The 13,580-nt window shown below is 31.2% G+C and overlaps 1 protein-coding gene across 7 annotated transcripts in view; it reads left to right on the top strand.

The window, feature by feature from the left end:
• Positions 1-12,704, top strand: part of LOC143249117 (uncharacterized) — a 38,694-nt gene extending 25,990 nt beyond the window's left edge. For 2 of the 7 annotated variants that reach the window (XM_076498465.1, XM_076498461.1), the window contains exons 6-7: positions 10,681-10,751; positions 11,436-12,686. In XM_076498465.1, the coding sequence (XP_076354580.1) occupies positions 10,681-10,751; positions 11,436-11,625 (261 nt within the window). In that variant the 3' untranslated portion in view covers positions 11,626-12,686. Of the gene's footprint in view, positions 1-10,680; positions 10,752-11,435 lie in introns of all 7 variants that reach the window. The other 5 variants (XM_076498463.1, XM_076498464.1, XM_076498466.1 and 2 more) reach the window with 5 other exon arrangements.
• The last annotated feature ends 876 nt before the right edge of the window (positions 12,705-13,580 follow it).

The following is a 13,580-nucleotide window of genomic DNA, read 5'->3' as shown; positions in this document are numbered from 1 at the left end:
ATTATAAAAGTTATGGAAATGTTTTAAATACACAGATATATACGAGAAAAGTTATAATATCCACTCTCCTCCCTCGGAAGTAAATAAACATTTGTTTACCTAGGCGGATCGAACAAGTTAATTTGTAATTGGACTTGCATAACATTATAATTATATTTTTTACTGTGAAATCACGTTACTGTACTGGGACTTACAGTCTTTGACTTGAAATATACCTTATGTGTAATGATCGAAACGGTTAGTTCAAGGCTGCTAGGATTTAAATGTAGACATTTATAATTTTGGATTCTTGATTAAAGAAGAGGTATGCAGTAAGTAGCATCTGACGCCACTGGGGTTTGAAATTGTGAATCAAATAACGTGATTGACGGCCAGTTTTATAACACACCCACAACTAAAAATATGGATCTTGTTTAGCGGTATCACGTCTCGAACCTTGGATCCTTCAATACGCATCCTGGTGAATTAACTTTGAGACTGTTTCTGATCTGGGGCAGTTTCCATTGATTATCTTTGATACTTTGCTTTCCCTAAATCATTTCGAATTTTTCAAACTAGATAAAAATAATTATGACTTCATAAAAAACTACTTAGGTATGCATACGTGTGTGTATATATATATATCGGTGGGTTAGTGATACGTTTACAGATTTACAGTGGTTAAACCAGGGGTTCGATACACTGCGGTAGACAGAGTGTAGATAGTATATTGTGTGAATACAATTGTTTAACCTACTTCAAAAGAATGTTGTTGTTATGTGTTAGGGATAGAACGTTAGTTATCTATTTCAGGTATTGGAATCCAGCTGTTAAGTCATAAACCTAAAAAGTCTGATGAAGTACAAGAGGCTTGGTCTCAAGCGCTGATCAGGATAGGTTTATTTCTGTCGTACAATATTTTTGTATTCATATGCAGGATACAGATTTCAATAGATATGCTGCAGAAGTGATTCTGTGTTTGCAGCCTGAACTCGGTGTAAATAAAATTAGCGATGATAGCCTAACCAATATCGTATATTTGTTATTTTCTTACGATAGTTTAATGTGCATTATTACTAGAAAATGTAGAAAGATTAGCGATACTAACTGTTTTTATTGCTTAAAGCAAATGTTCTCAACCTTTGTTTGGGTCAATCCCCACTTTACAAAAATTTGTAATTTTGTCCTCCTACCTTTTTGATGCAGACGCACAAGCATAAAAAAAATATTTTTTTACGAATAGTGAAACCCAGCTAATTTAGCAGTCTGATTGATTAATTCCGTACTTTACTGTAAAAGTAGATTCCAAATCACAAATGTTAAATACACTTGAATTTGTATATTTTGCATTTAAATCCGCTATTTCACTGTATTATCTGAATACTGCTACTCCCCCTAGAATGTTTGACAAGTTTTTGCATTGCGCTCCCCACTGGCTGAGGACACCGCTTAAAACAATATTATAGTGTTATTGTTAGGAAATGGTAATATGTCTGTTATTTTGTTGCTAGTATTTGCAACATTGTTTACAAATTATGTAAATAAATAATGTTTACTTTGACTGATATCACAAACCCGGACTTTTAACATTTTGAAGAATTTAAAATGCTGCTTATATAAAAATCTGTTTTCTATCTTATTTACCTGTTAATCTGTTAAATGAAAGGAAATTAACATTGTGACAACAATTTACTGATTTAAGCTATAAGCAATTTAAAAAAGTCAAATTAAAGGAACGATATGTAGAAATAACTAATTCAGTGTGTTATAAGAGTTGTACATATTGTAATAGGAAATTCATAATTCAATAAAAGTATCCAGAATATAAATTATTTGCGTAGATACTATCATGTGTTCTGCTCTGTTCCTCAGTGAAGTTGCTGAAGGTAGACGCAACTCGATGTCAGGATGTGTTCCTAACCCAAAAGCAAGTAAAAAAATATACAATATTTATTGCCTTCGCGTGAAAAGAGGGCATTTTTATTTTATATAACACATTTGACCTTTTTTGTTTGTTTAAATGTTACTGTGATGAAAGTCCATAATACGCAATACCAAAAGTTATTTTAAATTATTAAAAGTTTACTAAACATAGTTCTAGTTCTGCTTTTTATTACAATGAACGATTCAGGAAGTTGTTTCCAGACTTATTATGATTGCTAGATATGCCAGATATTATACTCAGAACTTCCTTAATTATCCAACTCTTTCGCAAAATTATCATAATTATAGTATTCACGTGTATAGTTTGACGCTGTGATATTATTTTGCACTTTTTTCAAGGCATGTAGCTTTAATGACATATTTTACAGCCAAAGTTGGATACATCTCGATTTAGAAACATTTTGTTCACCAGGAGAAATTAAAGTAAAATATAAATCTGCACAATATTCATGAATTTGTCCTGTTAACGTTGTGTCGATGTTAATGTTTGATGCACACTATTAGTTTCTCTTGTTGTCTTCTTGAATTATGAAAGTTATTTTTAATATCTATTACATCTACCAAATGACATGTGAATCGCATCATTGTTTATATATTTGAATAATCAGATATAATTAATTAATAAGAACGATTGTATGTTTATGAATTTAAATATTCGTTTTACTTTTATAACATCTCTTAGAAACTATATTGATAGTAGTATTGATAAAATAATAATTACTTACTGAATGTTCGCTTAAAATGTGAATGATTTACATATTCAAATATTCAGCGAACGTTTTCATATTGTTTTGTGCTCCTTCACGTTACTACCAGGTCATTAAGTTATTAAAAACACGCCTTCTTTTAGCCATTTATAAAAGATCATGATTGATTTACAGTTGATTAATATAACTATTTCTGTGCAAAATAATCCAATAGGTATCCCAGTTAAAATTTGCCCTGTCGAGTCACAATATGCTTATATTTTAGTATAGGTACAGCCGTACTTTAACAAATAATAATTGAAATAGTTAATACTACACCAGTTTGTTTAATGACTGTATTGTGTCAGCAGACACAATATAACAAGCTTCTGTAATTCCAATATAATTCAATGTGAAATCGGCTCTATTGACTGGGTATGTTTCAGAGGTGAACAAAATACTTTTTAACGTAGATTAACGAACCATTTAAAGTTATAATAATCGGTATTATAATGGATTGAGTTATGTTAACAAGGTAAAGAAAGCACTCTGAACAATTAAGGCTCACTTTTTATGTTGCAAAAGAGTCTTGCTTAATAAATACTTTATTAATCAACTATGAAATGAAAAAAAGGTTTACAGCCACTTGCCATTTGCACAGCGGCACAGCTTGAAAAGTAACTGTAGTATCACATAAAATTCCGAAATATCGTATTCTATAAACGGATTTATTTCAAAATAAAACACTTAAAATTTCTTTAAAAGTTAATTATCTAAATTTAAGATGAAATCATTACTAATTTGCAAATAGCAAATTAACTTTGTGAAATATCCGTTTTTGACATAGATATTGTAGTTTATTTTGCGCAAAGATACATGAGGGCTATCCGCGCTAGACATTCCTAATTTAGCAGTGAAAGACTTTAGGGAAGGCAGCCAGTTATCACCACCCACCGCCAACTCTTTGGGCTATTCTTTTACCAACTTATATAATTTGAGAAAATGACTTCATGGAAATAAGGTAGCGTGAATATACACCCAAATATCCTTTTATTTCAAATACACCCTTAATGTAAGACAGAAATAATATGTAGACAACCCCTTTTCACTTAATACATGTTTAGGAAATACGTTTTGTGGTTAAGCACCTTGTATTTCTTTTGTTTGGTATTATATTTCACTTTTTTTTTAAATGAAAAACATTTTCTGTAAAGTCATCAAAAAAAATTTCCCCATCCTTAGAAGTTATTATAATCTCGTTGTTACGATAATAATGCCATAGTAATTTAAACCGGACACAATTAATTGATTTTCCGACAATGACTGAGGTATTGCACAAATTAAATGGTAAAACAACAATTTTCAAACTACGTTTTGTTTATTTGGCTATCTAATTCTATATCTACCTTTTTTCTATCGTACGCTTCTACGTTTGAAACAATTTGGAACCGAAAATATTAAGTTACAATTAATAAACAATAGATTTAGGCATTCTACATTCATGTTATTTTCGTTCAGAATATTCATTAGAATAATTATCCTACCCTATTTACACATTTTTTGCAGTTATAGTATCGATTAATATCATATATTCTAAACAGTATTTGTTATATATAGGATATTTTAAAGTTAACTATTTAATACATTGATGAATTCAGGTTCCATAACATTTTTTTTTTTAAATAAACAATCTTTCTTTGTTATAAACTAAGTTTTAAGTAACATCGACTATCTGGTCATGTTCTAGAGTATGTGTGTCTTCTTTTGAAACATTTCTTGATAAGACAATTCTGGGAGACAGTCCACGACCAATTCTCACTCTTTTTTTTTGTCTGTTTATGAAGTGGACTCGTGGCGCTTCTTCTTAGTATTGAACAACAATTTTCATGCTTTGTTGTGGAGGGTTCCTGGCTCTTAATACGGTGGATCCCTTCACTGGACAGCTCAGTATTCAATATATTTGTTTCGGATATAAGCGAAAAGCTACGAAAGGATTATATGCGATACCCGTTCCTAATTTTAAGAGGAGGTATTTATTATACATCACCCACTTTCACCTTTTCAATTACTTAAAATGAACAGTGCAATTTTACATGGATTGAACTTCGAAATGTAAGCTTACCGTTGGGCCACTAATTTATATTTGCAAGAAATGAGGCAATACGTTTAACTTGTATGTTCTACTACAAAACTTCGGCGTGGAAAGTAATGAAACCGATGAAGGATTTTGATTTAGAGTTGGTTTTAAATGCGCAATTATCATAGTTTCTTTGCTCTTAATTTTTCTGTGTTATCATTGATCTTAAAATTCATGACCTTTACCGATCTACAATACTATAAATTTAAGGCATAATAAAGAACTTAAGATATTACCTCCTTCGTAAACTAATTCCAACATAACTAGAACCAAAGTACTGAAAGAAAAATAACACAGAAATGTTTTGAAGACGGCTTATTATACTTTCTATTACATAGTGTTCAGGTTTTAAACTGTTGACTGTCAAAAATAATTCTTAACATAAGTTTCAGAAATTAGTTTATAAAAGTCGGGTGTGGCTTAATGACTATCGTACTCGTACTGTACATCTGAAAGTTCATAGCTCACTGCTCCTGGCTTATAAAACCTGCATTGCCCGAATATGCCAGCGAAACTCAAGTTCTCTTGTTTTCTAAGACAATTGTAGACTAAGAATTGGTGATGGGTGCTGTTGACTGGCAGCAGTTCTGTTATTTTATCAGTTTAAAATAAAGAACTGCTTTTGTAGCTTTGTGCGAAATTTTTGAAAGAACAAGTCTAGTTTATTTCTTTTAATTATTTTGCTACTTGTTCCTTCTTATTCTAAATGTAAATGTTAATTTCCTGACAAAAGAGAAAATAACGTATAAGTTATTATTAAAGTGCTTTATTTGTAGCTTAAAGTTATATGAATATTTCTGTTTGTTATTAGATATGTCCCTTACTTAAAACGAATAATTATTTTTATCATTATTAACATGTAGGGCACCAACTGTTTACGTGAAATAGAAAATTGTGAACTAAGATTTAATAGGAGAAACATATTAATCTTTTTTTTAAAGATTACATTAATAACATAGTTACACCGTTACTTGCCGTTAAATTATCATTCAATCGAACAGGTAACACTTAGAGTATTTTGTGTCCAAAAATAAATTATTGGAACAAATATTGACTAAACACTTTCTTTATTTCATGTAGTAAAAGATCATTTAAACATTTTTTTATAAAAAGAAGGAACTTAAATTGGTTTTAAATATTTGCATTAATTTCCATTATAGAATTAGAAATTATTTAACTAAATGCGGTCTTTCTTAGTTGTAACAGATCACTTACACGCTGAGAGGTTATTAACCTAAAACTACAATTTAATTGGAAGATACTTTATCACAACTTTTTATATCACAATAAAACAAGATAATGGTTTTAAATAGAAGTTTAAGTTATGGTATTTTATTTATAAATAAAAATATTATAATGTGCATCAATCTGTTTGGTGTATTTATTAAATCGTTTGGAAGTCTCTCTTCTAATTCATCTGAATTGACTGTCTTGATTTTATTTATTTGCAACATTATTTATATATCAGAAAAAGCAAAATTGATTGTTTCTGAATTTCGCACAAAGCTACTCGAGGGCTATCTAATTTAGCAGTGTAAGACTAGAGGGAAGGCATCTAGTTGCAAAATTAAAGAAGCCTCACTTATACAACAACTTAAACCCAAAATAAACTAATATAAAGGAACGCTTTTATACCTATATTAAATATAATAAAATAAATAATATAAAATTATATATTCAAACATCTAACACCGCCCTCTACATTCCGACACTCAGTTACACAACCCCTTCCAAACATGTGGTCAGCTTACGGTCAGTTACCTCTTTCTTTCTTTGTGAACCTGACGATGACCGAAGAAGGTCGAAACGTTGTTCGCTCTTCTACGTAAAATATTTTCTCAATCCAAACGAGCCGTTTTTGCATATATAAATTTATTTTAATGTTATTTAATTCGTAAATATACTGAGCGGCATTAAAAACGCAACAAGTAGTAAAATGAATTGTTTCGTACAGGTTGAGCAATGATGGTACAAAGGGTTTTAATCATGAGTATTCTATGAAAACAATTCAGATCAATTTAATCAGCGTGATCACGTATCTGTATTAAAACTGGTCAAAACTTACCCATCCTTTGCTGTTGTACATAATGTGAGAGTATGGAAAAAGTTTTGTATACAGTACATACTGTTCCTTCAGCCTATAAAATGCCGGATTTTGAAAGTTTAATTTCACCACAAAGAAAGATTCCACGGCTGATGTAAGAAAGAAGAGATCAGGAGGTCGAGATGCTAATGACAAAGATGACACCATTGAGGATCGCGGCACACTTTGAGGTGCACCTTTATGCACGTCCGCACACGGTAAGAGTGTGTACCAATTGTTTGAATGAGAACGATGTGAATGTTCTGGACTGGCCTCTATATTCGCCCGATATGATGTCCATTGAACTTTCTGGATCAGCGTATCCGTCATCGGGATCCTGCCCCAAACTCTCTCGCCGAACTACGTGCAGCACTTCTGGCAGAATGGAACATCATGCCCCAGAGGCAGATTGATAATCTCGTGATATCTATGCCACGCAGGATCCAAGCTCTTTGGCGGCGAATGAAGAACATAACCGTTATTAGTGTTCTGGACGTTCAAATTCTGATTAAACTGTTTGTGTGCAGTTTCTAATCAAATTTGAATATTTTGTAGTGCAAAGACATGATGATTTTATGATATGTACATTCAAAACTTATGTTTAACCTAGCGTATTAAAATTGTTTAACTGTATGTACATTGTTGTGTTTTGAATGCCTCTAAGTATATATGTACGAGATAATTTTCTAGCAATTGTCAAAAACCAAAACTCCATGTTTGCAGTTAAAGATTTACGTTCTAATTTCTTTTTCCAAAGTATAGTTTGGACAAAAATTGAAAAACTAATATTTTGAATCATTATATGTAGAACTAAAAAGCATTAATTAATATACAAAGCCTTTAGATATTTCGTATTTTCACTAGCGGCGCCTAATACATGCGACAATGTGAATGTTCTGGACTGGCCTCTATATTCGCCCGATATGATGTCCATTGAACTTTCTGGATCATTATAGAATTAGAAATTATTTAACTAAATGCGGTCTTTCTTAGTTGTAACAGATCACTTACACGCTGAGAGGTTATTAACCTAAAACTACAATTTAATTGGAAGATACTTTATCACAACTTTTTATATCACAATAAAACAAGATAATGGTTTTAAATAGAAGTTTAAGTTATGGTATTTTATTTATAAATAAAAAGATTATAATGTGCATCAATCTGTTTGGTGTATTTAGTAAATCGTTTGGAAGTCTCTCTTCTAATTCATCTGAATTGACTGTCTTGATTTTATTTATTTGCAACATTATTTATATATCAGAAAAAGCAAAATTGATTGTTTCTGAATTTCGCACAAAGCTACTCGAGGATATTCGAGTATCTCGAAGCAAGACTTTTGCATACCGATTCTTAACGTTCGTGATTCTTGATGACAAGAAACTCACATGAAGTAAAAATGTATCTCCGGACGGTTGGTATTAGTGTGTGGGTGGTTTTTTTATAGCAAAGCCACATCGGGCTATCTGATGAGCCAACCGAGGGGAATCGAACCCTGATTTTAGCGTTGTAATTCTGTAGACTTACCGCTGTACTAGCGGGGAGACAGTTGATATTAGTAAAAGTGCTAATACCCATACCAGCAGTTCATAATTTTTGAACTGCAGATTAGAGGGAAGGTGACTGTTTATCAACATCCGCCGCCTACATTGCTTCTCTTAATCGAATAAAAGGACTTATAATCGCATATTTGATTTGCGGAGCGTGATCACAAATGTTAGTAACAGCAATTTCAAATGATATTTTACATTGAAATATTGGAACTTGGATTTCAAAAATTCAAGTAACTACATTTTTTCATGAAAAATGTCTAAATCTGCAATAATATTTCATTCAATTTTGATGCTTGTCTGTCAAACGTCGTATTATAGAAAATTTTCCATTTCCTTGATAAAGTAGCTTATTATTGAAATGAAGTATTAGCAAAATACACTTTCTACTATTTCATTAAGTGAGGCCTATAATTAGTTATAGGTTACTAAAATAACTTGATTTTATTTTTATTTACCAAACCAAGATATACACTGCCAAGTACAAGATATCTGAAGCTTAACTAAAGTGATTTTTTTATTATTATTATTGATTAAGTAGCTATTGCCTTCGTAATCACTAGAAACACTTCTGGGTATTATTAGTGTTTGAGATATTTGACAAACATGTTGTAATGTTCCCTTTCTTTACTAACTTGAAAATATTTTGTTCTTGGAAATGTCTAAGATACAGAGTGATATTTAGCTCGTGAACAGTTAAATATCCTTTGTTTACTGTGTGGCCATAGCTGATGTTTTTGGTGTGCTCTTCATCAATACTTATGATGTTGAAATTTACTTATTGTATTCGTTAATTTTTACGTATATTTTTTTTTGTACAACTTACCATTTTCATTTGAATCTACATAAATATAATACAGGGTGTTCGGAAAGTCACTGTGCACTTATATATTTATTAACAGACAAAACTGCACAGTGACTTTCCGAACACCCTGTAGTACTGATTGTTTCATGTCCACGTAACTACTTTGCAAATCTTTGGATCTTCACTAAAATTGGTATGAAGGATCATTAGGTCCATGCATATGTACTTACAAAATTTTGGTTTCACATCTTGTGTTTTTATGGGTATTTTTGCGTTTTTTTACAAGTACATATAAGGAAAGAAACTTTTCATGTTCCAAGATAACCTTTCATTGATCATAAACTTACATAACGTCCGTCCAGGAGGCAGGTATACTACAAGAAGTATATAATAGTTTAATTCAAATGACTCAACTTCTATACAGCCGTATAGCTATCTCTCTGTCTGGAAACAGCTGAGTTTATCTCTTGTTCTGTGGAATGAAACCTTAAGTAGTAGAAACATAACATTGAACAAAAGTACTTCTATATTGTAGTGTTTGTATTTATAGAACCATTGTTATACACATATCTACGTAATACCTCTATTCTTTCATCCAATTATGTTATAGGAAAGACACGCTTATAGATAAAATTAACTTTTTGAAGAACATTTGAGTAAATAAAATGCAAACAGTAAATAAACAATGAAGGACGAAACTGGTCCCATTAAATATTTTTTGTTATTGTTTGAATTACTTCGGTTTTACGTGTGTATCATGTATTAATATACCAAGGAATAACAGTTATAAATTCTAAAAGGAGTATACTTATGTTTTTTGTTATATAACTTAGATATGTATTAGAAGATAAGTATATAGTATATTATAGAATAAAAATGGTAGCCTTAAGAAACATATTTATTTTTATCTCATGTTTGTAATTGTAACGTTTCATTCAAATCTCCCCCAATTAAGACTTTAACACTGATGTCAGTAAGCCAGCTTTTTGTCGGATAATTTTAAATTTTTAACTAGGATAAAATATGGAAACACTTCTGTGTTTAACTCCTACATATATTTAATAAATGTAGCGGAAAACAGTGTATAGATTCTATACATTATTTTGTATTTATGGCAATGCTAATACGACTATATGCTACCCTCTCTAATTTTGAACCAACTCACTAAAAAGAGAAGAGCCAGTCGCCAGCACCCTATCACCTACCATCCACACTAAGAGATTCATTATCATACTTATAACGCACCTACGACCCAATATCGTACGGCTGAATTACGGAGTTCTAACACAAGGCCAAGCCACAACTATTGTTTCCGTGCCAAACAGCTTTAAAAAAAAAAAAAAACTGTTGCAAAGACACCAGTCAGTTAAACACACTCTCTCTTAACTCAGTGAGATAATTCTGAATAAGGTACTTTTGAAACTAAATGTTGTAAATGTTTCTAAATAATTAGCATTTTGCGTGTTTTATGTTTCAAAATCGTTTTTCTTCATCAGCTGGGAGGAGAATATGATCTTCGATATCGAGCCAGTAGTCTATCAGCGTTAGAGAATGTCGATTTTGACAGGTAAAGTATTCACTCATAACTATTTAATTTGATACTTCCATATTTTGCTTCTTGTGAGCTATTGCTACTCTTTAGTACTAATAAAGCAATTTACAATGAAGTTCGAGTTTTTCATCGTTTTAATGTCAGATCCCGGATGTAATTTTAATGAATCCCAAGTAGTTGTTATATTTCAGGAATAAGAGATAGTTTAGAGAAAAAGGGATTTATTAACCAGCAATGCACGTTATCTAGAAACTAAATGGTTGTTACAACAACAAAGAATGGTTTAATTTAGATGTAATTTGAACATCTAGCTCAAGACACATTAAATTGTTTAATCTAATCATCTGGTCCAGTTACTTGATGTGTCGTACTGTTGATTCTACAGACCCAAAATCTGTAAAATATATTTAATTGCAAATAACATTACAAAAAAGATACACTTAATTAAATGATTATTTCTAATTGATACAGTCTTCATAAAGTCTTCATTGATACAAGAAGGATACAGTCTTCATAAAGTTTACGTTAATTGTTAAGTATATTTGAAGTACAATTATTATTACCCCTGTTTGAAATGTAAAACTTACCGATTGGTTTTACAGAAATGATGAGCTTATATGTCTTCTTTTACTGAAGATTGCTAATCTCCATTTATTTTCTTTGTTTGTCTCTCACTATCACATAATTTTTTGTGTGTAGGAATGGACCATGGTTATACTCCTCATCAGATATTTCTGTCCCGAGGCTAGCTAATAATGGAAGTGCTATAGCATTTCAACATAGTTCAAGCGAAGGAAGTGACACAGAGGGCGCAATCAGTACAACAACACCCGATGAAAACTTTTCTTATATACGAAACGTTTCATGTCTTCAACTCTTACCTCAATGAAGATTTTTCAAACACAGAATGACAGTGAAACAAAGGACCCGTCACAAGTTCCATGGGGTTTTAAATTACTATAAATGTCGTTCCGGTCGTTTTAATACTTAAAAAAAAAAAAAACTCATATAAGAGTACCTCTCCTGTTAAGAGTTGAAAATAAAAATTGCCTTCGTGACACAAACTCAAAGAGAAAGTAAATTAGTTCTTTTAAATAGAATATTTCAACAATATCGAAAAATAGCAGCAACTGACAACGGGGGTTAGTAAACAGTTGTCATCTACCAAAAACTTGTCGTTAGGCTAAAGGACGATGAACGCCCTAGGAATTGCTTCAACAGAATCCAAGAAACTAAAGTGTGAAATCAAAATAAATAATTAAAAGCTTAGATACCACATAATCACATTTGGTTACTAAGTGAGAGATACAATTCTGTCTTCATTAACGGCTAATTTGATTCTTATTTTATTTTTCAAGAGAATACATAATATGTTTAGGGAAAAAATAAGAAGTTTAACGGCTAAAATAAATTGTGAAAGGTAATATAGTAAATATAATATTGTTAAAGATGTTTTAAACATACTTTTTCTCCATGAATTATTTGTAAGCTAAAGTTATACATTAGTTGGTGGGGAAAAATAACCTTTATCGAAAGTACTTAATGCCAGGAGAAAAAAGGGGGTTGTTTTTAAATAACTGTTTAGCATTGCTCTGGGTACAGTACATTAATTTTATCTGAGAATGTGCAAACCATGTTGGCATATGTTTAACGGCTATTCGTTGTACTCTTTGAAGAATGAGTTATAATGAAACAAGACTACTGCTATCATCTTTCATAATTTAAACCATAATGAGTACAAAAATATAATTACAGCGAAAGGTGGTTTAACTTTATAATAGGTGATAGGTAGTAATACACTGGTTACGCAATTAATTCATAATAACACATAGATTTATTTAGGAAGTTTTGTCAGTTATGGTATCATTTTTCACCATTATGAAAATTCTCGCAGTACTTAGAAATAAATAAGAATCAGTACACGGACAACTAACAGAATTTGTAGAGTAAGGAATAATCTGAAACTAAAGTTTCTCTAACCATTGTCAGTAGTAGTCATAGAGTTCCAAGTGTGAGAATAAATGAGGAACATTCGAGTTTAAATAAAATTAGAAATAAAGCTATGTCAGGTAATTTTTTCTGGTAATTTATTTCAGTCAATGAAACTGCTAGAACTCTTTATTTATTTATTTTATGTTTTTGAATTAAAGATTATGTTTAGATTTAAGAGAAACTTAATATTATATATTCATTTTGAAAGCGAAAGTAGCGTTATATTTTACAAACTATTATTCATACAAGCGTATTCCATTTGTGGCTTTAAGTGAGACAAATATTAAAGCGCTTTAAATTTGTTCGTAAACAAAGTCTAGACTTCAGAAAAGATATTCGGATATTTCAATGATGTAGTAAGACATCGAACTCTCGGAAGGTGGCCAATTACAGCAGGCTATTGCGAAGTGGATTTAAGTGGTTCAAGACGCAAAGTCGTACAGTGCAATTAAATCTAAATAACAAGGGAGAAAACATATAGCACAAAATATGTTGAATAAGTGTTTTAGTGTTCACAGAGTTCCGGGGCAGAACGCCTTTCCTCTAATGATTTTTAACTTTGAAAGTGCCAGAAAATACATGCTAGACCAAAATGTTGTGATTATTAAAACATTTCTATCACATAATTTTTTTTTATGCAATAAGTTCTCTCTGTGTATAACGTCTGTTCACAACATTTTCAGTAAAGCAAAACATTCCATAAAGAAGCGTAGATTGGCCAAATGGAATGTCTAGCACGTTCACCGTATATGCTTTAATTCTCATTAAACACGTTTGGGATGGATGTTCTTGAAAAATGCTTTATACACATTCGTGTAATCCTAGTTAACCTCGAAGCATCTCTTACAAAAA

Source organism: Tachypleus tridentatus, chromosome 4, assembly GCF_004210375.1.
Source record: "Tachypleus tridentatus isolate NWPU-2018 chromosome 4, ASM421037v1, whole genome shotgun sequence".
Lineage (NCBI taxonomy): Eukaryota > Metazoa > Arthropoda > Merostomata > Xiphosura > Limulidae > Tachypleus > Tachypleus tridentatus.
The sequence above is the reverse complement of the archived record's forward strand: the minus strand, read 5'-3'. Positions and strand labels throughout refer to the sequence as shown.